Source organism: Manduca sexta, chromosome 1 (genome assembly GCF_014839805.1).
Source record: "Manduca sexta isolate Smith_Timp_Sample1 chromosome 1, JHU_Msex_v1.0, whole genome shotgun sequence".
Taxonomy (NCBI): Eukaryota; Metazoa; Arthropoda; class Insecta; order Lepidoptera; family Sphingidae; genus Manduca; species Manduca sexta.
The window spans coordinates 3,407,196-3,433,428 of NC_051115.1; the positions used below are offsets into that span (position 1 = coordinate 3,407,196).

General features: G+C 37.9%; 1 protein-coding gene across 2 annotated transcripts in view; it reads right to left on the bottom strand.

The window, feature by feature from the left end:
* Nucleotides 1-26,233, bottom strand: part of LOC115449933 (translational regulator orb2) — an 87,588-nt gene that overhangs the window by 23,508 nt on the left and 37,847 nt on the right. Inside the window, exon 1 of one of the 2 annotated variants that reach the window (XM_030177828.2) lies at nucleotides 6,794-6,997. The exons of the other annotated variant lie outside the window; for it this stretch is intronic. Coding sequence (XP_030033688.1) covers nucleotides 6,794-6,860 — 67 coding nt within the window. The 5' untranslated portion in view covers nucleotides 6,861-6,997. Of the gene's footprint in view, nucleotides 1-6,793; nucleotides 6,998-26,233 lie in introns of those variants that run through there. 2 annotated transcript variants of the gene reach the window in all.

A 26,233-nucleotide genomic window follows, 5' to 3' on the forward strand; every position in this document is an offset into this window, starting at 1 on the left:
ATACATAAATATAAAACAATTAAAAATATAAAAAGCTTATTCGAAGTGGTCTCCATTGGCTGCAATACAGTCCTTTTAAACGATGAGGCCAGTTATCAATAGAAGCACGCACTCTTTCCATGGGAAAATTCTTCACTGCCAATCGTATAGATTGTTTTAGGGACTCCAAATTATCATGGCGTTTAGAGCAAGCTGTACTCTCTAAAACTGACCACAAATCATAATCCAGCGGATTAAGATCGGGACTAGACGACGGCCAGTCTTCAGCTCTGATGAAGTCCGAAACGTTCGATTCCAACCAAGACTGCGTGGACCGAGCTTTATGACCCGGCGCCGAGTCTTGCTGGAAGGACCATACTTGGTTATTGAACATGGTGATGTTAAGGGGCTTAACTACCTTCTCAAGAATGGTATCTTGATACACTTGTGCCGATGTTTTGATACCTTTTTCACAAAAATATGGCTCAGTCACTCCTTCATAGCTAACACCCCACCAAACCATCACTGAAGTCGGATAATGTCCACGTTGCACTCTGTCGACTAATTGGGAAGCTTCCTTAGAGCTTTGAGCATAAATACGGTCATTTTGTTTGTTAAAATGTTGCTCAATTGTAAAAATTTTCTCATCCGTAAACAAAATTTTTCTGTGACCTCCCTTTGCGTACCGCTTCAGTAGTTGTTTCGATTTTACCACCCTATTCTTCTTTAAATTATCAGTTAAGAAATGGCCAGTGCGTCTCTTATAGGCTGCAAGTCCTAAGTCATCTTTTAAAATACGCGACATGGTTCTAGGTGCTATCTTCATTTCCCGAGATAAAATCTTTTGCTTTCGGACAGGATTTCTTCGAATTCTTTCCCTTACTGCTTTGACCACCTTTTTCGTACGAACACTACGTGGACGGCCAGATCTTTTTCTGTCACAAACAGAGGAGGTCTCATTGTACCTATTAATAGCCCGGTACACAAACATTTTACTAATACCAAGTGTATGGAGAGTTTTAAAAATTGCATTTGGCTCCATACCTACTTTGTGTAATGCTATCACAGCGATTCGGTTCTCTTTATCACCCCACACCATTTTAATATCGCAAAATATTTTACAATGTATTGGCGCCAAAATGAGAAAACACAATGAACAATCGTATAAAAATGACAGATTCGAAATTCAAATGTAATATTTTTTATAATTAAGTGTAACAGTATTTATGGCCAGACTAAGTATATATATATATATATATATATATATATATATATATATATATATATATACTAGCTTTTGCTCGCGGCTTCGCCCGCGTGAAGGTGTTTTCCAGGATAAAATTCCACTGTTTGATAAAAGTCTTGCTACATATTTTCCCGGTACTTATAGGTTCAAACTAATTTTATCCCCAATCTATAATTTCAGTTCTATCAGTCGAAAATCTAAGAACATTTATACAAACTTTCATCCCCTATTTTATCCCCTTAAGGGTAGAATTTATCAAAATCCTTTCTTAGGGGATGCCTACGTCATAGTAGCTTTATGCATGTAAAGTCTTAGCCCGATCCGTCCAATGGTTTGGGCTGTTCCTTGATATATCACTGTCAGTCACCTTTGAGTTATATATTATATTAACAACTGAAGTTAGCTAAAATTGAGTTTCTCGAAGCCGACCACTATTTATGTACTATGTATTTTGAGACTATGCAATTTTGTCGCGTTCGCGATTCACTTTCACTTTTGTTGAGTTTCAGAACGCGATATTAGATCCTCCAACGCGCACGCGAATTTGAACTTTATGCAGCGGTAATAAATTACAAATTGACTCTCCATTTTATTTAGAAAACGTTTGTATGGGAAATAGAAAAATGCTGTTTTGAGGATTTTCCCGGCAATTATTCGAATTTTTCTCACCTTTTAAATCTTCCCTAGACCTCCACGAATAATTCAAGACCAAGATAAGATAAATCCGTTCAGCCGTTCTCGAGTTTTAGCGAGACTAACGAACAGCAATTGATTTTTATATATATAGATATGTATTTTGATAACACCTGTAATAAGTTTACAAATAAAGAATTTCATTTGATTGATTAGACATTGAAATTAAACTATTTTTCGGTCTTTATCGCGGTCTTTTCTATTATAATTCTCTCCTGGCGTTTGGTGACTGCAGCCTTCATGGTCAAGGGGGTACTTAAGCATTCGTCATCTGAAAAGTCAGTTACAATATCTACCTACACTTGACAAAATGCAAAATTGGCATTTGTCAAACCAAAACATTAAAACCAATTCAACAATTCACAAGATGTTTTGAAACCGAGGTTTTGAAGGCTTTGAATGATGGCACTATCTAACTAATTTACAATTTACAAAATAGAAGGTAAAGGTCATTATGTTCCTATTTAATATAAGCTATTAAAGTACTATAAAATGTTTGTTCCTTAATTTTATAATTGTTTTTTCCAACATATCAATGCATGCCGTGTCAACTAAAGGTAATACATTTAAAATATTGTTAATGATTTGTAAGGTTCAATTGATTTAATGTAATGACCACTGTTTGTCCTTAAAATAAATAAAGAGATGACCTCGGTGGCGTAGTACGACTACTACAGTCGGGGTTACAGGTTCTCGGCTCGGGTAGGGATCTTTATTGCGTGGCATCAGGTGGGAGTCATTAAGCTTGGTATGGCGAGGCTCGCCCCAATCATATCATAGAACGACCGTCATGCTGAGGTCTCGGGCACTGTTACAGATCGGAGTCCACGATTTTTTTGCTTTGAACGACGAGACGAGCTTGCCGTTCGCCTGATGGTAAGCGATACGATCCATAAACAGTAGAAACACCAACACCTTGAATTACAAAGTATTTGGTAATCCACCGCGCTCGTCTGAGACATGAGATGTTAAGTCTTATGTCCAGTAGTTACACTGGCTGCAATGTCCTTCAAATCTACAACAGTGACTACACACTGCTGCTTGGCTGCAGAAATAGACATTTCATGGTACCTATCCAGGCGGACTCTATGAGATACCCACCACCAGTAACACCGATTACCATTAAATGCAAAAGTAGTATCTCTGCTTACTCCACCAAGAATAAATCCTTGTGAATGGAATATGCCCCCTCCCCTCCCCGGCCGGCATAACGAGCGCAATCATGAGGTAACGCATTAGTCAACAGACAGTATTTTGGGTTTTGGCGTGAGGCCAAAAACGCGGCTCGCAAGAGTCATTGACTCTTCGGTGACGCAATTGTCCAGTCGAATAGTGATTTCGAAAGTCCAGGGTTCCACACCCAGTGAATGCAATTGAGTTTAGTTCCGGGATCCTGTATATATCCAGTTACAAACAGGACGGCGTAAATGTGTCGACTGAGGGATAATCCCTCACTTCACTTACTATCAGGTGTGGCTGGGTTACATAATAATATCAGCCCTGTATTATATACTGTCCCACTGCACGGGCCTCCTCTACTACTGAGAGGGATTAGGCCTTAGTCCACCACGCTTAAGTGCGGATTGGCAGACTTCTGATAGCCTCAAAATTCTTGGAGAATTTCTCAGGTATGCAGGTTTCCTCACGATGTTTTCCTTCACCGTTAAAGCAAGCGATAATTCACAAATACACACACAACTTTAGAAAAGTCAGAGGTGTGTTTGGGTTTTGAACCTGCGGACATTCGTCTCGGCAGTCCGTTCCACAACCAACTAGGGTATCGCAGCTTACACACATTGATGAACCCAAATAAATAAATCAGTTTCCTTTTAACGATGTAAATGTATATAGTCAATTCCATAGTGAAAATAGACTAATTAGAATAAAGTTTGCTTGACTTCTTTACAGATTATTTATTTGGAAATATAAATAGCTAAAACTGGCTACTCCGGTTAAACCCCTGCCTACCCCTGCGAAGATAAAGGCGTAAATTGTATACAGGGTCATTTTGACATTGCGTTATTAAATGAAACCACATACTCGTCTTCACCTTTGCTGACATTGTGACAAAAATCATCAACGAATATGTTGACTAAAATCCTGGTTTTAGTTTGTCGATTTCTTTGTAACTTTGTAGTTTAATGCGAATATGGCGCGTGCGTGGTGTATTTCTGACTGAAAGTATGATGTTGCCGCTGTGACGAATTCTATTATAGTAGTAGTGGCATTAGGGCGCGTAAAATTCAAAATACTCTTTATTAATATCCATTTTGTTCGAAACTTAAACTTTTATTTCACATCTACGGCTCAAGTAACTTATTGTAGTGTTATTTCCAAGTAGATAACTATGTGGTTTCATTTAATAACGTAATGTAAAAATGACCCTGTATGTGCAAACTGTTACACCTCTGCTTAACCTGTGAAATACACGTGATATTACGCCGGCAAAAAGATAACAATTCAATCCTATACAACCGCAGCCCCGTAACAAATGTAGGCTAGATCTAAATGCTCTTTGACCCAGATAGCTAGATGATGTGCCCAGATCGTCGAGAGCAATTTTACGCAGTTTAGTGTTCGTAGTTGTGAACTGTATAATGGGTTTGATTCCGATTCTAGTAATTTTGATAAAAAAAACATCGCGAGGAAACCTTTATACTGAACTGAAAAATAATAAACTTGCATTGGAGTTGACACTTTAACTTTTTAACCGACTTCAAAAAATGGTTATCAATTCGACGTGTAAATGTTACCTTAGAACTCGGTCATTTATGAACAGATTTGGAAAATTCCATTGATGTATATTCTATAGATACGAACGTCCATATAAACTATTTGTTCAAAATCTGAACTAAAATGGCAAAACATCACTGTTATAACCTATTTATTCACTTGAACAAATATTTTTACTTATTTAACTAATATTTTTATTCACATCCAGGTTTACGCTTAGACTCGAGTTCTTATATCATGAGCACCACTCCGTACACAACCACAAGCTGTCAATATTGACCATAATAAAGTCAGTTTGAATGGATTGCATTTCAATTCAGTTGAACACAGTGAATGTTCGGAACGCCAAATCTAGTACGTAGTACATATATATCGATGGCTGTTACCTAAATTTAAACTAATTTTATATATATTATATGAAAATTTATTCCTCAATGCTATAGACTTCCTTTTACACCAGAAACAGTATTAAACACGGGCGTAGAAAGCCAAAATATTCTAATTCACGAGTAAGAGGCTATTTCTAAAACATTAATGTTGAATTAACCAACGATTTAACATACTATAAAATTCTATTATCCTGATAATCCAAACCTTATAAAAAATTACCGCAAATCCCCCGCCCGCCGAGCTGCCCGCTTTACCGGGCCAAACCAGGACACCCTAGATTTGCGGCGCGTTGACCCGGCCAAGTTGAACCCGGCCGCGGGTCAACCCGGGTCAAAGGGCACGTCGATCGATGTACTAAAAAACAGGACACGAACCGAATGGAGGATGCGAAGATAATTGGAATCATGTGTCGACTCGCTGTGGACACGAGAGCCGACGGACTCGCTGTAGGATGCTCAGTGTACAGCGCGAGACAGAGAGTAGGCGCTACACGCGTCGACTCGCTGTGGACACGAGAGCTGACGGACTCGCTGTAGGATGCTCAGTGTACAGCGCGAGACAGAGAGTAGGTGCTACACGCGTAGATTCGCTGTGGACACGAGAGCTGACGGACTCGCTGTAGGATGCTCAATGTACAGCGCGAGACAGAGAGTAGGCGCTACACGCGTCGACTCGCTGTGGACACGAGAGCCGACGGACTCGCTGTAGGATGCTCAGTGTACAGCGCGAGACAGAGAGTAGGTGCTACACACCGTAGATTCGCTGTGGACACGAGAGCTGACGGACTCGCTGTAGGATGCTCAATGTACAGCGCGAGACAGAGAGTAGGCGCTACACGCGTCGACTCGCTGTGGACACGAGAGCCGACGGACTCGCTGTAGGATGCTCAGTGTACAGCGCGAGACAGAGAGTAGGCGCTACACGCGTCGACTCGCTGTGGACACGAGAGCTGACGGACTCGCTGTAGGATGCTCAATGTACAGCGCGAGACAGAGAGTAGGCGCTACACGCGTCGACTCGCTGTGGACACGAGAGCCGACGGACTCGCTGTAGGATGCTCAGTGTACAGCGCGAGACAGAGAGTAGGTGCTACACACGTAGATTCGCTGTGGACACGAGAGCTGACGGACTCGCTGTAGGATGCTCAATGTACAGCGCGAGACAGAGAGTAGGCGCTACACGCGTCGACTCGCTGTGGACACGAGAGCCGACGGACTCGCTGTAGGATGCTCAGTGTACAGCGCGAGATAGGGAGTAGGCGCTACACGCGTCGACTCGCTGTGTACACGAGAGCCGACGAACCAAAGCAAGGTTTCCGAGCTCGTGACACCGACTTTTTAAACGCATTTTTTGCTGTGCGTAACTAAAATAAAAACAATTCCGAGGTCAATAACCACAAAAATCGATTCTAGTTGTTTATCCGCGCGTTAAGTTTTGGATGAGTGAGCTTCACTAAATGCATAATAGATGGCGCTGTGCCAAGAAATTACGACACGCGTGAATGTAATTTATATGAAAACTACGTACAAATATACACAGCAATATAAACATACACAAACTTCTGTTTACATAATAGTAAAAATATAATAATAAAACATTTCTATTTGAAACAAAAAACACTTTATGCGTAACAAGAAACACAAGAGAAGCCGACAAAACAATGCCGGCCATCGAATAATTCTTTAAGTGCTCTATGTGTATTGTGTACCATCAGGCATTAATCTACCATAATAATAAAAATATCAAACTCACTTTTTCTATACGGAAACCTCGGTCCTCGGATGAAAGGCGTAACCAGAGGGATAGTGTGCACCGACATAATATTACTAGAAACTTTATAAATAACCAGAATCTGAAATTTTCACGTGTTTGTATTGAAAAACGCCTGATTGCCGACGCGACGTGCTACGTGAATACGAAAAACTAAAATTGACGATCGATTTCTAAATTTGAAATAGTTTTATAATCTATTCGGCCATGCCCTGCTTGTGAAGCCTAAAGACTTTTTTGTGGATTTACAATTAAAATCGCGTATAAATATTTTTTATATTAAATTATACCGTATTTATAACTCAAACTTTATATTTGCAGCAGTAATATAATAGAAATTTAGAAATGATGATTACGATACTAATTTTAAAAGTTGAAAATTTATCATGGAAAAATTGGGTTAGTACAAGGAAACATTATTAATTTTTAAGACTATTTTTAAATCCTTATTATCTCTTTAGTACCTATATAGTTTAACATGCAAGTTTGAAAATCGTATTTACCGGAGTTTCGCCTAAACAATTGAATTTATTCAAATCTGTTCAGCCATTTTACTTATATATGTATTTATAAAACTTCATAGTCTAATGTATTTAAAAAAAAGGTTTATAATAGGGGACCGTCCTATGTTTGAATTTGTACATTATTTTATATGTAATGGTTAATAATACGAAAAACAAGCACAAAATGCATAAAAATTGGTTAAAAAATGAGCTAGTAATTCATATTTCAAATATTGTAACGTTAAGAAGTGGGCGCGATGTGCGGATATCGCTTCATCTCTTTCTTTCGCACGCGTCGTAATTCCCGATGACGTCACATGTGCGTATTTCGTCTCTTTTCTGTTAATTACCCCTTCCGCCGACATGCTAAGACTTATAACTTGTTGATTTTTTACCAAATTTTAATAATTCCTTCTGTGTTATAATTTATATTAATATTTGATAATAGTATAGAACAACAATGAGTCCGGTACCCTATTCTATGGTAGACCAAAAGCATTATTATAAAAAAGTTCTCAATTTGTGTGTTTATTTTTCTGTACTAACATATTTTATAATAATAAGCATTATTGATTTCCCAATGGTCGAAATTAGTCTGCAATTTATAAAATCTGAATGAACCGCTCTGCATTTACATCAAACTTGATTTTTAAGTTTCTAATTTATTGGTAATTTTGTTGTTTACTGCAAATATAGCACGTGCGTGGATATTTTTGACTATAAGTGTATTGTCGCTGCGACGAATTCTCTTAGAGTAGTAGTGGCATTAGGGCGCGTAAAATTAAAATTACTATTTATTGATTTTTTGTTCGAAACTTACACTTTATTTTACATCTACGATTTGAGTAACTTATTGTAGTGTTATTTCCAAGATAAGTATGTGGTTTCATTTATAAACGCAATCAATATGACCTTGTATATTTTCAAGAAATAAAAATTTGTTGGACTTTCCAGGGTACTGTTCCTTAGACGCATCACGCATTTATCCCCGAAGGGGTACGCAGAAGCGCAACTAAGGCACCCACTTTTCGCCAAGTGTGTTGCCCATGATGTGATGGAGGCGAGCCTATCGCTATCGGGCACAAATTCCAGACTCCGGGTTGATACTGAGCAGAAAAACCCAAATATCACTTTGCCCCCATAAACCCAGGAACTCCGAGCGCTGTCGTGCAGTACAACTACGCCACCGAGCCAGTCCGTTCCTTACCTTTCTGGCAATAGGGGACCGTCCTGTGATTGATTTTGTACATTATTCTATATGTAATGGTTAATAATACTAAAAAGAAACCCTGCTGCGAAAACTGCATTAAAATTGATTAAAAAATGAGCCAGTAATTCATATTTCAAATATTACTATGTGCCGAAGTGGGCGCGATGTGGGGATATCGCTTCATCCCTTTCTTTCGCACGCGTCGTAATGCCCGATGACGTCACACGTGGGTATTGCGCCTCTTTTCTGTTTCTTGTTACTTACCCCTTCTACCGAAATTAAAAGACTTATAACTTGTTGATTTTTTACCGGATTTAAATAATTCTTTCTGTGTTATAATTTATATAACGTAAATATTTGATAATAATAAAGAACAAAAATGAGTCCGGTCCCCTATTCAGAATGCCAGGACAAACATACTAGTGTTACAACACGTTGGTACCTTCACACGCCTTTTGGCGGCTCGGCCAATGCCAAGTTACAAAATTACGCGTCGCGCCAATTATGATGAAACTTTGTTTACGATAGTCCGAGTTGGTTTCTTTTATTGCTTTGAAAAGACGAACGGTTCGCGTGATGGTGAGCGATACGATCCATAAACAGTAGAAACACACACCAAGAATTACAAAGTAAATGTGGTGCTGATGATAGTGGTTTGTATTTGTTTAAAACCCGCCATAGTTGCTTTAGAGACTTTCCGCCCTCACACCCACCACTACAACTCCTGTAAGGATCAGCAGTGGTATTGTATGGAGCGGTGAAGCTCGCCGAGTCTCAGGGAACACTACTGTCATTATTCCGCAACGAAATTGATCAACTAGAAAGATAGGGAAATGAAATTGTCCATTTCCCTCCATAGCAAAACGGTAGACAAAATGTTTCTTTTTATTGCTTTGAGTGACGAGTCGAGCTTGTCGTTTGGCTGATGGTAAGCGATACAACCTATAAATAGTAGAAACACCGTCTTGAATTACAAAGTATTGTTTGGTATTCCACTGCGCTCGTCTCAGACATGAGATGTTAAATGTCCAGTAGTTACACTGACAATGTCCTTCAAAACAACAGTGACTACACACAACCTGGCGGTAATAATATTGCGGTGGTACCTACCCAGGCGGACTCTCACATATAAGACCTACCAGTAAAGTATGGTAGTAGCATTTCATAAATCGATATGTTATAATAATAATATAATATCAGCCTTGTATTAGATACTGTCCCAGTGTTGGGCATGGGCCTCCTCTACTACTGAAAGGGAATTATGTCAGAAATTATGTTAGAATATAACATATAGATGTAGGCTGAATGATTCGCCTTCCTTGGTGTACGGGCGGTATAAAAATTAAGTAAGCGCAAGATGGCGTTCTCTTCTATAAAAAACGATGTAAGAAAAGTTGTTGAGCAATATATAATTTCTTTTTAAGCAGTAAAGGTGCTTGGTATAAATTCTGTTCCCAGATCCTACATAGATAGTTAGTCGCTATGTTATATTCTAACAAAAATATTTCTTTTATATCCGTGCGGTTAGTGTGCAAAGGGAACAATACTATAGTCGCCTACTTGAGTCGTGGGATCTACGTATCATCAGTCGAAGGATGTCCACTGCTGAACACCCCTCCCAAAGATTACCAGATCGACCTATTGTAAGCCCGCTTCCAGCAACTTCTTGCGACGTTTATGGGGTCATCTGAGTATCCAGGAGATTTTTTTCATACGAGCATTGCAAACTAGTTAGTTGTGAGATCGTATTGATATCGTTCTCTGGGCCTGTCAGAAATAAATGCTGCCATCTCCATTTAGCCCGGGCGAATGGAGCAATATACTAAATAATCCTATTAATATTATAAATGCGAAAGTTTGTGAGGATGTATGTTTGTTCCTCTTTCACGAATAAACTACTGAACGGATTTGGATAAAACTTTACAGTAATATTGGCTATACATCAGAATAACACATAGGCTTCAATTTATAATGATTTTTTTGTAATTTGGTCATTATAACGGTACATATCAAGTAGGTCGGAAAAAAATCCGGATAACCCCTTCACGCTGTGAAGCGGCGAGCAAAAACTAGTCATGCATAAAATATTCTAGAAAAACTAAAACGTACAAACGTAGGTTGTAAATAAACCCTAATAGACTGTTACTTAGTTTCTAGGTCAGAGCGTTGTCAGCATAAATCAATAACGCTACGTAACATATTTATACTTAGACACGACATATTCTTGAAGTAGTCAGTATATAGTCGGTGAAGGAAAACATCGTGACGAAACCTGAGTTCTCTATAGAATTTTTTAGGGTGTGTGAAGTCTGCCCGCAGACAGCAGCGATAGCCTAGTTGGGTACGGAACGGACTGCCAAGACCAATGTCCGCAGGTTCAAATCCCAAGGGCACACACCTCTGACTTTTCTAAAATAATGTGTGTATTCTTTGTGAATTTATCGTTCGCTTTGACGGTGAAGGAAAACATCGTGAGGAAACCTGCACATCTGAGAAGTTCTCTATAGGAATTTCGAAGGTGTGTGAAGTCTGCCCGTACTACAGCGTGGTGGACTAAGGTCTAAATCTCTCAGTAGAGGAGGCCCGTGCAGTGGGACAGTATATAATACAGGGCTGATATTTCTATTACAACCTGTTTAAAAGTGTATTCGGTGATCGATTCTCGGCCCAAATTTACAAAATACATGACCTCATTATTCACGGTAATTTTAGCACTTAAGTATTTTCATTTTCCTAAGCAAAGTTTGAAGTATGAAGGGAAATGGATCATACTAATAGTTCATATTATGGATAAGGGTCAAAAAAATTGCTAGCACACGAGTACTCACACGTAGGGAGTGTTTCTTCGATTTTATAGGGTTTTTTCTGTCATTAACATAGAATGAAGATAAGTGTGTCGCGTTCCGGGATCAGTCTGTGTATATCTGGTTCTAACAGACATAATTGTGTCGACTGAGGGGTAATCTCTCGTCAGTCGACGTTCTTTTAGCCCCCACTCTACTACCATCACATTGGGCTCATTTTGCCATGATTTTATAAAAAAGGCTTACAAGCAAATATGTTAAACTACTAGCTTTTGCTCGCGGCTCCGCCCGCGTTATAAAGTTTTTCAGGCTAAAGTTTTCCATTATAAAAGTAGTAGTTTCCCGGGAGCCTATGTTCTTCCCACGGTTTCAAACTGTCTCAATACCAAATTTTATCTTAATACGTTGGGTAGTTTTTGAGTTTAAGACGTTCAGGCAAACGGATGCAGCGGGGACTTTGTTTTATAATATATTTTTTAGAACTTTTAAGAGGAATAATCCCGTCATACATCATTGTATGACGGCATAACTTTAACCGTTTACGCAGCGCAGGCAACGGAAGCTCTCAAAACTAATAAATTGTCCCCGTATTTGCAACATGTTTCATTACTGCTCCGCTCCTATTGGTCATAGCGTGATGATATACAGCCTATAGAGCCCCACAAATAAAGAGCTATCCAACGCAAAAAGAATTTTTCAGTTTGGACCGGTAGTTCCAGAGATTAGCCATTGCTGCTCCGCTCCTATTGGGTATAGCGTGATGATATATAGCCTATAGCAATCCACGAATAAAGGGCTATCCAACGCAAAAGAATTTTTCAGTTTGGACCGATAGTTCTTAAGATTAGTAAACAAATATAATGAGAAAGCTTCGAACTGCTAAGCTATCGGGAGTTACACGTGTCATTGTGAGTCAACCATAAAAGATAGACATATGCTGTCGTGGGATATTTTTACATAATTTTAAGGAGAACATTTCCGTCATACATGATTTCTGTGTAGCTTTAACCATTAAGGTTGCACACGCGACGGAAGCTTAAAAATGGAGTAACTTCTCCCGTTTTCCCAACATTTCCCTTCACTGCTCTGCTCCTATTAATTGTAGCGTGATGAAAAGTATACTATAACCAGCACAGGAGTATGACAAATAATTGTACCAAGTTTCGTTAAAATCTGTCGAGTAGTTTTTGTTTCTATAACGGTTATACAGACAGACAGACAGACAGACAGACAAAAATTTTACTAATTGCATTTTTGGCATCAGTATCGATCCCTAATCACCCCCTGATAGTTATTTTGGAAATATATTTCATGTACAGAATTGACCTCTCTACAGATTTATTATAAGTATAGATATAGTTAATTAAAGATCGGACATCAGGGCAAATTTTTGCTCCAAAATATTACCAATGGGTAATAAGCCGCTGTCTTATTTGAAATGTGTGACAAGATGTCAGCGTCCTTAGATATTAATATAAAGATAATATATGCAGAAATATGCTATGGGTATTAAATCAAGATACATTAAAAATATGAAGTATTTTACATTGGTGTTTTGCTGTTTCAAGGTAGATTGAACCATCGCATGAGCGCAAAATGTTTGTATGACAATCTTCCCAATGCCTGTTCTATATAATCTTAGTACACTGCTTCAAAGTTTGATATTTTCCACAGCTCAAAGATACTGTAGACTTGAGTATCTATATATATAAAAATGAATCCCTATTTCCCTTGGTCACGCCATCACGCGTGAACGGCTGGACCGATTTCACTATTTTTTGTTGTGTTTGTTATTGTCAGGCGAAGGTTCTTATGATCGAAAAAAACAAAAAAATGCGCGGCAAATTAGAAAATTTAACGAAAATATTAATTGTATATAACTGTCAATTGTTTGAAATAACTGTCAGCGATTGACAGAATGCGCGCGTGCATACATAGTTAAGACGGGACAACGTCTGTCGGGTCAGCTAGTTTGATATAAATTTCAACTTGATACCTCCACACGTTCCTGAGAAAAAGGGTCTTGACCGAACAACAAACTGAACCTTATAGGGTTATTTTTGAGGTACGGAACAAAATTAACAAAACACCAAATCCTACTCTACATGAGAAGTAGCTGTCTATCAATCCAGACACTTTACAAAAAACCTAAATTTATCCCCGCTACATACTAAATTGTCACGCAACATAGATTCACCTAATTGACAATTTCCTGAACAAGAAAATTACATAACGTAGAAAATCCAGATATAACTAGAATTTTATGTTTTATCGAGCCTTATTAATTGCAATTTCGCTCTCAAGTGCGGTAGCAGCTGAGATGCTGTCACTTTCAGGTGAGTATCTTAAGATGCTATTTAAGAAACACATATTAACTTGTAATTAAGAGGCAATTAAACAGGTCGGCATAACTGTGTCGATCGTTTATCTCATGCCGACATGTTTTTGGGCATCTCTTCACTTACCATTAGGTGCAGTGAGGCCATTTTAAAAGCGGCGATAGCCTAGTTGGTTGTGGAACAGACTGACGAGACGGATGTCCGCAGGCTCAAGTCCCAAGAGCACACACCTCTGACTTTTCTAAATATTATGTGTGTATTCTTTGTGAATTATCGATTGCTTTAACGGTGAAGGAAAACATCGTGAGGAAACCTGCATGAGAAGTTCTTTATAGGAATTTTGAAGTCTACCAATCCGCACTACAGCGTGGTGGACTAAGGCCTAATCCCTCTCAGTAGTAGAGGAGGCCCGTGCCCAACAATGGGACAGTATATAATACATTTTGCTATGCCCACAATAAAAAAAAATGAAATCGAATAGTAAAACTGCTCTCCTTGTGTAGAGTTAATATTGATGGAAATTAAATAATATGCAATCCATATAGAGTACCAAATCAACTGTTTCAGTAGCGTAGAGGATATACACGGTGAGCACAACTATCGCATTAAGGTCCTGTGTTCGAATCCTGGGTCGGGGCAAAATAATTGTGACTGGGGTTTTTTCGTTATCAAAATACTCATTCGCAGCTCGGAGTCAAGAAATTGACGGTGTGATACCCCCGTGCCTCAGCACGTAAAGCGGTTGCTCTGATCTCTCTCCGATCATGTCGTCTCACCGGACTATGAGTAACAGAGAATGCTGGTGTATTGCACACTTGTGCACTATAATATCTCCTGCACGTCTGACCTTAGTGATTGGCCACAATGGCCGAAATTAAGAAGCAATCAATATCCAAAACTTCACAAGTTCAAATAAGTCAATCACAAACGCCACCGCATTAAGTATCTAAAATATTCTAGACATTTCCCAAAACGACCGGCGCGCGCGCATTCCCGCTACGCACACGAGGTCGCCAGTAATAGTTCGCTTCCTCTTAACTATTACTAACCGACTTCCGAAAGGGGAGTATAACAGCACTCAAGGTGAAATAAAATTTTAGTAAGCCATGCAGTTTTATATCGGAGCCCACAGTCAAAACTTGCGGATGGATACTAGAATCCCATCCAACATCCGAAGGAAAACATCGTGAGGAAACCTCCATACCTGAGACATTCTTTATAAGAATTATGAGGGTGTGTGAAGTCTGCCCGCACTGCGTGGTGGACTAAGGCCTAATCCCTCTCAGTAGAGCAGGCCCGAATATTGTCCCCAGCAGTGGGACAATATTCTACAAGGCTGGTATGATATGATAATAATTGCGTAAGTCGTGAAATTAAGAAGTATCTGGGTGAATAATTAACGTCTGTAATAGGATATCTAAACCAGGATAAAACTATAGGACTTGCTGTCTCTTTCCCTCTCATAAACTACATATATCTATCTCTTTCCTATCTGCTTAAATAATATTTTTTATGCATGGTATTCTGCGCTCGTCATCCTGAGACATTATGATTTAATGTCCAGTAATTAGGCTTAAATGTCCTACAGAGCATGGAAATATTCCTTAGCAATAAAAATAGACACCGCAGTGCTAAACATACGGCCTCTCTCATTTAAAGACTAACCAGTTATGACTTATGAACAAATTAACTTGTAAACGTAAACTTTCGAAGCTAAATCGATTACGTTGAAAAAAATAGAGATTTCATTTCTATTTCAACACGCATGCGTGAACAAAACACGTGCCGGGTCAACGACCTTTACTTTGAAGGGCTTTCGTACACTGAAAATGTTTTTGAGTTGGAGTTTTTGTTTTTTTTATAACCAAAAAGTTTGTATATATTTTCAATCAACCTTTTCATACGAAGGGCTAAATGGTGCAACCACTTTCCAATTATTCCGTCTGATAGAGGTGACATAACTACTGGTGGTAGGTCTCACATGTGAGAATCCGCCTGGGTAAGTACCACCGCAATGTCTATTTCTGTCAAACAAGTATGTAGGTTTGAAGGACATTGTAGCCAGTGTAACTATTGGACATAGTAATTAACATTACAAGTCTCAGACGAACGCAGTGGAACACCAAACAATACTTAGTAATTCAAGGTGTTGTTTCTACTGTTTATGGATCGTGTCGCTTACCATCAGGCGAATGGCAAGCTCGTCCGTCATTTAAAGCAATAAAAAAAAGCTATCGCCACTTCAGGGACAAATTAAAACTTCCGAAGACAGAAGAAAACCTAATATTATGTTGGTCATACTGGATCGGACTATGAGTGAAGGAACATAGTGTATTTTAGGTGAAATTATAATGATTTTTCGAAACGTATGCACTCAGTCAGTTATACAATAAGCACGTAAAGCCGTTGGACTGATCTCTCCGGTCATGTCTCACCGGACTATGAGTACCAGAGTGCTTGTGTATTGCACACACTCGTGCACTATAATATCTGCTGTCTGATCTCCGTTGAGATTTGCCAACGTGAACAAAACTAAGATTCATTCAAATTTACAATACAACAAAATGTATGTCGAAATAAAATAAATTTCACATAATAGAAGTCTGACTTTACAATTGGCTATCTAAATGCTACGGAATTATTTTATATAATTTGTTAAAACATTGTGAGGAAACCTGCATAACTGAGAAGTTCTCTATAGGAATTTTGTGGGTGTGTGAAATCTACCCGCACTACAGCGTGGTGGACTAAGGCTAAACTCTCAGTAATAGAGGAGGCCTTCAGCAGTGGGACAGTATATAGGGCTGATATTATAAGAATGAGCGTTTAAGTGACATATCTACCTCTTTACCATTAGATTTGACCTAGTTTTAGACTGTGTCGTGACGTCAGATATCAATTGACGTCATAGTTTAGCATCGTTTACGTTTTCATAAGTCTAGGTAAATATAAAGGCATTCATGAAAATCACTTTGATAAGTACGGAGCAATCCTGTTATAATAGGTCTGTTTTATAGTGCTTTAGGAATATCAGTAGCAGTGCGTGGGAATAGAAGCGCTGTGATTGGCTGATATTGGGATACAAAAACAAATATACATCACGCATTTATCCTCGAAGGGGTATGCAGAGACGCAAACAGAGCACTCATTTTTCGCTGTGTGAATGGCAATAATCTTGATTCTATATGGAGTCTAATAACTGGAATGTGGTACTCTACCTACCTTGAAATGAAAGGCGTGATGATATAGGTAGTCAAATTATATAGAGCGGACATTGGCAAGATTGTCATACTAACATTTTGCGCTCATGCGATAGTTCAATCTACTGTGAAATAGCAAAACACCAATGTAAAATACTTCATACTTTTTCCATATCGTCTTTGCTCGTTTTTAATGCCCACATTAGCATATTTTCTGTAAATAGGTATGTTCTTTGTATTATCTAAGGACATTATCACATCTTTTCACACGGACATTTCAAATAAGACAGCGACTTATTACCAAATGGTAATAACTTTTAAAAAGCGGCGATAGCCTAGTTGGTTGTGGAATGGACTGCCGAGCCCAATGTCCGCAGATTCAAATCCCAAGGGCACACACCTCTGACTTTTCTAAAATCATGTGTGTATTCTTTGTGAATTATCGCTTGCTTTAACGGTGAAGGAAAACATCGCGAGAAAACCTGCATACCTGAGAAGTTCTCTATAGGAATTTCGAGGTGTGTGAAGTCTGTCCGCACTATAGCGTGGTGTACTAAGGCCCAATCCCTCTCAGTAGTAGAGGAGGCCCGTGCAGCAGTGGGACAATATATAATACAGGGCTGATATTATATATTACTAGCTTTTGCTCGCGGCTCCGCCCGCGTTATAAAGTTTTTCAGGCTAAAGTTTTCCATTATAAAAGTAGTAGTTTCCCGGGAGCCTATGTTCTTCCCAGGGTTTCAAACTGTCTCAATACCAAATTTTATCTTAATACGTTGGGTAGTTTTTGAGTTTAAGACGTTCAGGCAAACGGATGCAGCGGGGACTTTGTTTTATAATATATTTTTTTAGAATTTTTTAAGAGGAATAATCCCGACATACATCATTGTTGCATAACTTTAACCGTTTACGCAGCGCACGCAACGGAATCTCTCAAAACTAATAAATTGTCCCCGTATTTGTAACATGTTTCATTACTGCTCCGCTCCTATTGGTCATAGCGTGATGATATACAGCCTATAGCACCCCACAAATAAAGGGCTATCCAACACAAAACAAATTTTTCAGTTCAAACTGGTAGTTCCTAAGATTAGCCATTACTGCTCCGCTCCTATTGGTCATAGCGTGATGATATATAACTTAGAGCACTCCACGAACAAAGGGCTATCCAACGCAAAAAGAATTTTTCAGTTTGGACCGGTAGTTCCAGAGATTAGCCATTGCTGCTCCGCTCCTATTGGGTATAGCGTGATGATATATAGCCTATAGCAATCCACAAATAAAGGGCTATCCAACGCAAAAAGAATTTTTCAGTTTGGACCGATAGTTCCTAAGATTAGTAAACAAATATAATGAGAAAGCTTCGAACTGCTAAGCTATCGGGAGTTACACGTGTCATTGTGAGTCAACCATAAAAGATAGACAGATGCTGTCGTGGGATATTTTTTACATAATTTTAAGGAGAACATTTCCGTCATACATGATTTCTATGTAGCTTTAACCATTAAGGTTGCACACGGGACGGAAGCTTAAAAAATGGAGTAACTTCTCCCGTTTTCCCAACATTTCCCTTCACTGCTCTGCTCCTATTAATTGTAGCGTGATGAAAAGTATATTATAACCAGCACAGGAATATGACAAATAATTGTACCAAGTTTCGTTAAAATCCGTCGAGTAGTTTTTGTTTCTATAACGGTTATACAGACAGACAGACAGACAGACAGACAGACAGACAGACAAAAATTTTACTAATTGCATTTTTGGCATCAGTATCGATCCCTAATCACCCCCTGATAGTTATTTTGGAAATATATATCATGTACAGAATTGACCTCTCTACAGATTTATTATAAGTATAGATTAATAACCTTTGGAGCACAAATTTGGTTCTAATGTCCGATCTATAGCTAACTATACTGGTTCATGTCTTTGTAGCTGAAGTTTGTGGATCCTGTTAAACCTTTAATAAGTACAAAAGGAACGACAACATGATTGCATTTTACTCTTTTTTCTTGTTACATACAAACAATATAATTCTATAGCATTAAAAGCATAATAAAAACATACAAGAAATAACAAAAACACTGCTATGTCAAATTATTTTCATTTTTTTTATGTTTTCCCATTTTGCCTTTTCATTTATTGTATCATTTAAATACATACGTTTTAAAGCAAAGAAATACCACCCTGTATATCATACATTTCGAAAACGCTAAGAATAAATACCACCCTATATATAGGCTACTCTTCAACAGTTAATTCAGACATAGAGCCCATTTTCCCCGAGCAAAATATAGTTTGAACCGGGCTTCGTAACTAGGTCAGTCGGTACACCCCTTTGCCTTGCCCCAGATACCCGTTACCATGGCAACGGCGGCCATATTGCCATATCTATAGAAGCACGCACGCGCGTTGCGCAAGGCGTGGTAGCCCGGGCCAGTGCCTGGAGTTTTATACTACACTAGCGACCCGCCCCGGCTTCGCACGGGTGCAATGCTGATACTAAATACACTACAGAATAACTGTGAACGTTGTATATAAAAACATAGCGGCCCGCTCTGGCTTCGCACGGGTATAACATAACAAAATAACAGTATTTCTCCACTATTTAATGGATGTTATTATACATATAAACCTTCCTCTTGAATCACTGTATCTATTAAAAAAACCGCATCAAAATCCGTTGCGTAGTTTTAAAGATTTAAGCATACATAGGGACAGAGAAAGCGACTTTGTTTTATACTATGTAGTGATTTTCCACGCAGCTCCGCCCGACTTCTAAACAGTTAATGGCCATTGAAGTATTACGTCAGCACTAAGACAGGCGGGGAGGGGTGTTTTGGAAAACACAGCCACAGAGAGATCTGAACAGTGACATCAGCAATGTTTATTCAACAATTTTTATAATTTTTTTTGGTAAATAAATTTAAACATTATACTATATACGTAAGCATACGAGGGGACAAGAACTACACTTACTTTTACAAATAAGAGCGGGTTAAAAAATACTAAAATTTTGCTCACCTTATACTTGAAAAGCCTTTTTAAAATTGCGCATGATTATTCCAGTATCAAATGTAATGAAACGAATATTCCGCTCTCAATTATACTCTGTCAACCTATGCTAAGTTTAAGGCTGGTAAACCTCTTCCTTGTAGTGGAGCGAAAAAATAATAAAGAAACCTATCATAACTACAGCTGGTAGAAAAGCCTTTTCCTCGCAGTGGGGCGAAATAAAGAAACCTACGAAAACTATAAAAATCTTCTTCTTATGAAAATCCACAAAATCAAACAGTCAAATATCCTATTACGTGGGATAGACCGAAATTCACACATACTGCATAAACTCTCCATCTGTTAAAAATGTTCTTTTAATTTTTGCGTAGTGAATTAACTTTACGATCACGCGTTATTCCGAGGAGCCAAGGCGGGTATGTAGGCGATTCAGAGAATTCTAGTTTTTTTTTTATCTTGCACGAAAAAGTGACTGTACTGCACCTGATGGTAAGCAAGATAGAGCATTGATTGGCAACGGATAGCTATCTCAAACTCATACAAGGTTCCAGGATTAGTTGGTTAGCGTACATCTCACATAATAATATCAGCCCTGTATTATATACTGTCCCACTGCTGAAGGCCTCCTCTACTACTGAGAGATTAGGCCTTAGTTCACCACGCTGTAGTGCGGGCAGACTTCACACACCCTGGAAATTCCTACAGAGAACTTCTCAGGTATGTAGGTTTCCTCACGATATCTTCCTTCACCGTTAAAGCAAGCGATAATTCACAAATACACACATAATTTTAGAAAAGTCAGAGATGTGTTTGGGATTTGAACCAGCGGACCACATAATTTTAGAAGTCACAGGTGTGTCCTTGAGATTTAAAACTGCGAACATTCGTCTCGGCAGTTCCACAACCAACTAGGCTATCACCGGTTTTACATCAGATATTATAGAATGGAAAACAAAGTAAATTACTCACCGTAGTAACTCCTGCTGCTCACAAGATGGTCGTTCATTGTAAATATTTCCAACTCAAAACATATTAACACAACACTAGAACACTGAGAAGAAAGAGGATTTTAAATAGTTTACAAGTATTTCAACATCAGAAGAGACTAGAAGTTAAATCAATGTCAACATTGAGGATCTACATTAGAAAAGTCTACAAGTTAATTATCTCAACTTTGAGGATCTCAAGTAGTCAATGTGTTAAACTATTTAATTCACAAGGGCTTTTATTTAAGAGCGTGCTCTCAGACGAGACGGTGTTGTTTAACCGAAACTCAGCTGTGAAAGTCATATGCTGTGACTTAAGATATTGAGATGTTATTGATATTTGTTTATATAGCGATGACAAGATGCTGATGATTTTAATTTGACGGCGTCTTAGCTGATGCTGCACTTGAGAGCGCAACTGAGATGCTTCTATTAAGACGGCCATAGATTAAATATTTTTTAAGAATTTGTGTTTTTATTGTTTTCTATGACTGTGTTCTGTATAATAATAAAAATCGACCATAATTAATTGTAAATTTTGAACTGTTCGTCAAAGTGGAAAATAAATATTTCTATAATATAAATTGTTAATGATAATACAAAATTTAATTATTACTTCTATAAATCACAGAGAAAACAATAATTTATTTATTGTGATAATACGAAAATAATTTTCTGTGAAATCGGCATCATTATAGGTTGAAAAAACAGAATTTGATAAAAAAAGAATATGCGCGTAACGTCTCGGTGTCTCGCTCACACACCCACGCTCTAATGGCGATTACGTAATGGCTTAGGTCGTACATCCTTCATCTGTTTGACACTTAATCATTTTACTTTTGCCCTTTAGTTACTTTCCAGTTATTTCTATTTTTTCAATGATAGTTTGTGGTTAATTAATTTAATGATAATAATAATCTACTTAAGTTTATATTTAAATTAATTACATAAACCATCCTTTATCAGTTTTTATTTCATATACGCAACTTTTTACATTTTTATATATATTTTTAAACGACTTTAAAACAGGAGGAGGTTCCCAATTTGACTGTATGTTTTTTTTTTTGTGTTTTTGTTAGGATTACTCCGCCAATTGTGGACCAATTTTTTTATTATCTTTTAAAAATAAATACATATAAATATTAAGAAACACAACTCCCTCCGATGGCGAAACTCAAGACTAAAGCTACCAAATCCCATCCAAGGCCGGATTTTTATTTTCCTGCTCAACCATATCATAACATATTGCATCACAGTTCACCCTTTAGGAACAGAGGCGTGAAATTATCTAAGAAACGTGTTATGTCTACATTATAGTTCACGTACATATCTAATTATATTGATAAGATAAAGATAGATCTACGTCTGTTTTATCTAGAATTCTAGCACTTAATTTGACTACTGGACATAAGATTTAACATCTCATGTCTCAGACGAGCGCAGTGGAATACCAAACAATACTTTGTAATTCAAGGTGTTGGTGTTTCTTCTGTTTACGGATCGTATCGCTTATCATCAGGCGAACGGCAAGCTCGTGTCCTCATTCAAAGCAATAAATTAAAATATCCCAATGTGGAGGAGTGTACGTAATGGAAATATCACTCCTTCTCATTCTTGCGCAAGCATCGTAATTCTCGATGACGTCACGTGCGCGTATTGCGTCTCTCTTCTAGTTTCTTAAGACATGCCTTTTACTGAAATTCAAAGGCTTCCTTTATTAATATTTTACCAATATTTAATCAATATTGCTGCCTTACCCTCTTATTCATAGACGTTATTTATCTAAGGACGGAGTATTGCTATGATAACAAGTCTGTTTAACAGCTTTGTTTATCTGACAGCCAACTAGATTCAAATTGTATCTCAATATTACTGACTGTCTACGCACTGCGAAGGCTGTCATGCCGTCAGCACTGAGAAACAGACTTGTTATCACAGCAATACTCCGTCCTTAGATAAATAACGTTTGTGAATAAGGAGGATAGAATTTATACGAGATAAATCTATACATATAAAGCTGAAGAGTTTGTTTGAACGCGCTAATCTCAGGAACTACTGGTTATATTGAACAATTCTTTTAGTGCTAGATAGCCCGTTGATCGAGGAAGGCTACAGGCTATGACATCACGCTATGACGAATAAAAGCGGAGCATCAAATTGTTGCAAAAACAAGGAAAAATATCCCATTAAGCTTAAGTTGCGTGCACAGCGTAAATCCTACTAATATTATAAATGCGAAAGTTTGTGAGGACGGATGTATGTTTGTTCCTCTTTCATGAAAGAACTACTGAACGGATTTGGATAAAACTTTACAGTAATATTGGTTATACATCAAAATAACACATAAGCTATAATTTATAATGATTTTGTATTTTTGGTCATAATATAACGATACATATCAAGTAAGTCAGAAAAGAATTGCTATCTTAGCGTACGCTGCCTAAACCGTTGGAGTTAGACAAAGATGATGTACCGTAGGATTGTTTGTCTTAAATAGTTCCAAATAAAAGTCCGGGACAGCATATATCTATTATGTGGAAACTACTATGACCAAATGAGCAATAAATATTATTAAATCAGATACTTTTATAATGCACAAACGGGACTTTTATCTCAGCAAAACTCCTTCACGCGGGCGAAGTCGCGAGTAAAAGCTATTGAACGAAATTATTCAAATACTCTCTTACGCCGTTTGAAGGCATTATTAAGACATTTCTGGACAGAAAATGTCACATAAAAATGCATTAGTTATTATGTAGGTCAGGGTATGCTGGTCATCTAATAAATACTAAATGATTACCTTGACACTTTGGTATTAAAAACACTAAACACCAAAATTGTTAGTGTCGAACAGTCTTCGCGATTATGCTCTCTTGAACTACAAGTGTTTATCACGCCTATTCCCGAAAGGGTAGGTAAAGGAGTAACTAAAGAATCCACTTTTCACTGTTTGCACGCATGAAAAGTAATTATTTTATTTTATTTATTTTCTTATAATAATATCAGCCCTGTTATATGTCCCACTGCTGCACGGGCATCCTCTACTACTGAGAGGGATTAGTCCTTAGTCCACCACGCTGCAGTGCGGGTTAACTTCACACACTCAAAATTCCTATAGAGAACTTCTCAGGTATGCAGGTTTCCTCACGATGTTTTCCTTCACCGTTAAAGCAAGCGATAATTCAGAAAGAATACACACATATTTTTTTTTATAAAAGTCTGAGGTGTGTTTGGGATTTGAACCTGCGGACATTCGTCTCGGCAGTCCATTCCACAACCAACTAGGCTATCGCCGCTATACGTCTAATATTGTTTATTTAAAGTCTACCACGTTGTTTTTACTGTCAGTCTGTCGTCACGTTATGCAATGCACCAGTGGCGTGTCATGGCCGACGTAGAGGTCGCGTTGACAACAAAGATGTAAGCCTGCTTAGAGTAAATATTTTAGTATTCTACCGTGGTAAACTCAAAAGTGGTATCTCAAAAAAAAAATCACATTGATTTTTATGTCGTCAGATAACTTAAGATACCCATCCAATGAACTTACTTAAATAACGGTATCTTGTTTAGAACTTGTTAAAAAAAAACTTAAAAGATTGTCTCTATCTCATTTTATATACAAAACTATATTTACAAAACTTCGACTATCTCGAAATAATGTTTCCCTGACATACCGCTTTTGCGCTAAGCACGGCAGTACTACTACCCTTAAAATAATATAATAATATCAGCCCTGTATTATATACTGTTCTATTGCTGTGCCTCCTTTACTGAGAGGGATTAGGCTTTGGTCCACAATGCTAGTATGGATTGGTAGACTTCACACAAAATTCCTATAAAGAACTCTGGTATACAGGTTTCCTAAACGGTCTGCCGAGACGAATGTCTGCAGGTTCAAAACCAAGACTTCAAAAACAAGTTCAAGACTTTTCTAAAGCTATGAGTGTAATTGTGAATTACCGCTTGCTTTAACGATGAAGGAAAACATCGTGAGGAAACCTGCATACCTGAGTTCTCTATAGGAGTTTTGAGGGTGTGTGAATTCTGCCCGCACTACAGCGTGGTGGAATAAGGCCTAATCCCTCTCAGTAGAGGAGGCCTGGGCACTGGGAAAGTATATAATACAGGGCTGATATTATTATATAATATTATTAGACAACGTACATCATGTTTTGTCGGAATGCAGATTGGATCTCATACTTTGAGCTTCAATGTGGGCAGTATAAATAGTTTTTGTCGCTTCCTATATCGGAAAAGGCTAAGGATTTATTAAAAAAAATATTATGATAGCATCAAAGTGAGTAGGCACGGGAAAAGTGGACGTACGGAGCGACATAGGCGTGAAATAACGAGCAAGTTCCTTAAATAAAGATTTAAAAACAAAACAAATTATGTAGGCCAGTACGTCCTGCACCGATCGTATTCTTAACTGAATTTAAAAAAGAGGTTCTTAAAGTTGACGTTTTTATGAAATTATTTCACACTCTTAATAAAGTAATGACCTATTCCAAAATTAATAATTTGTGGGAATCGTCAAAAAACTCATTTCTGTTTGCGACCGTTTTTTATAAGTTGCTATAAAATTGAACTTATTAAAGAAAGGTTAAGAATGAAACCTATAGCATGAAAAAAAAAGGAAAAATAAAGATAGCAAACTGGAATTCGTTATTTTACGATTCCCACAAATTAACAATTTTAGAATAAATCATTATTTAATTAATAGTGCGATTTATTTGAACTTAAAAAACGTTATACATTATTTAGATTCCGTCAATATTAATTCAGTTAGTGCAGTTCTCACCAGAGAACGGGCAAGAACTGGTGTTGCTGTTTCAAAATCAGTTTAGGGTATAAATTACAGTGATACAGAGAAAAATAAATATAAAAACCGTACAAAAATCCGTTCAGTAGATTTTGAGAAAATCGATCACAATTCACAAACAGCTTTTAGAGACTGTTTTATAATATGTATAGTTAAAGCCAATTGACTTAAGCGACATTTAGGCGAAGATTTATACATATAATCAGCACTTTTTTCTATGTTTTTATATGTATTTTTCAATCGGCGATAGCCTAGTTGGGTGTGGAACGGACTGCCGAGACGAATGTCCGCAGGTTCAAAATCCAAGGGCACACACCTCTGACTTTTCTAAAATCATGTGTGTATTCTTTGTGAATTTATCGTTCACTTTAACGGTGAAGGAAAACATCGTGAGGAAACCTGCACATCTGAGAAGTTCTCTATAGGAATTTCGAAGGTGTGTGAAGTCTACCAATCCGCACTAGGCCAACGTGGTGGACTAAGGCCTAATCCCTCTCAGTAGTAGAGGAGGCCCGTGCTCAGCAGTGGGCAAGTATAATACAG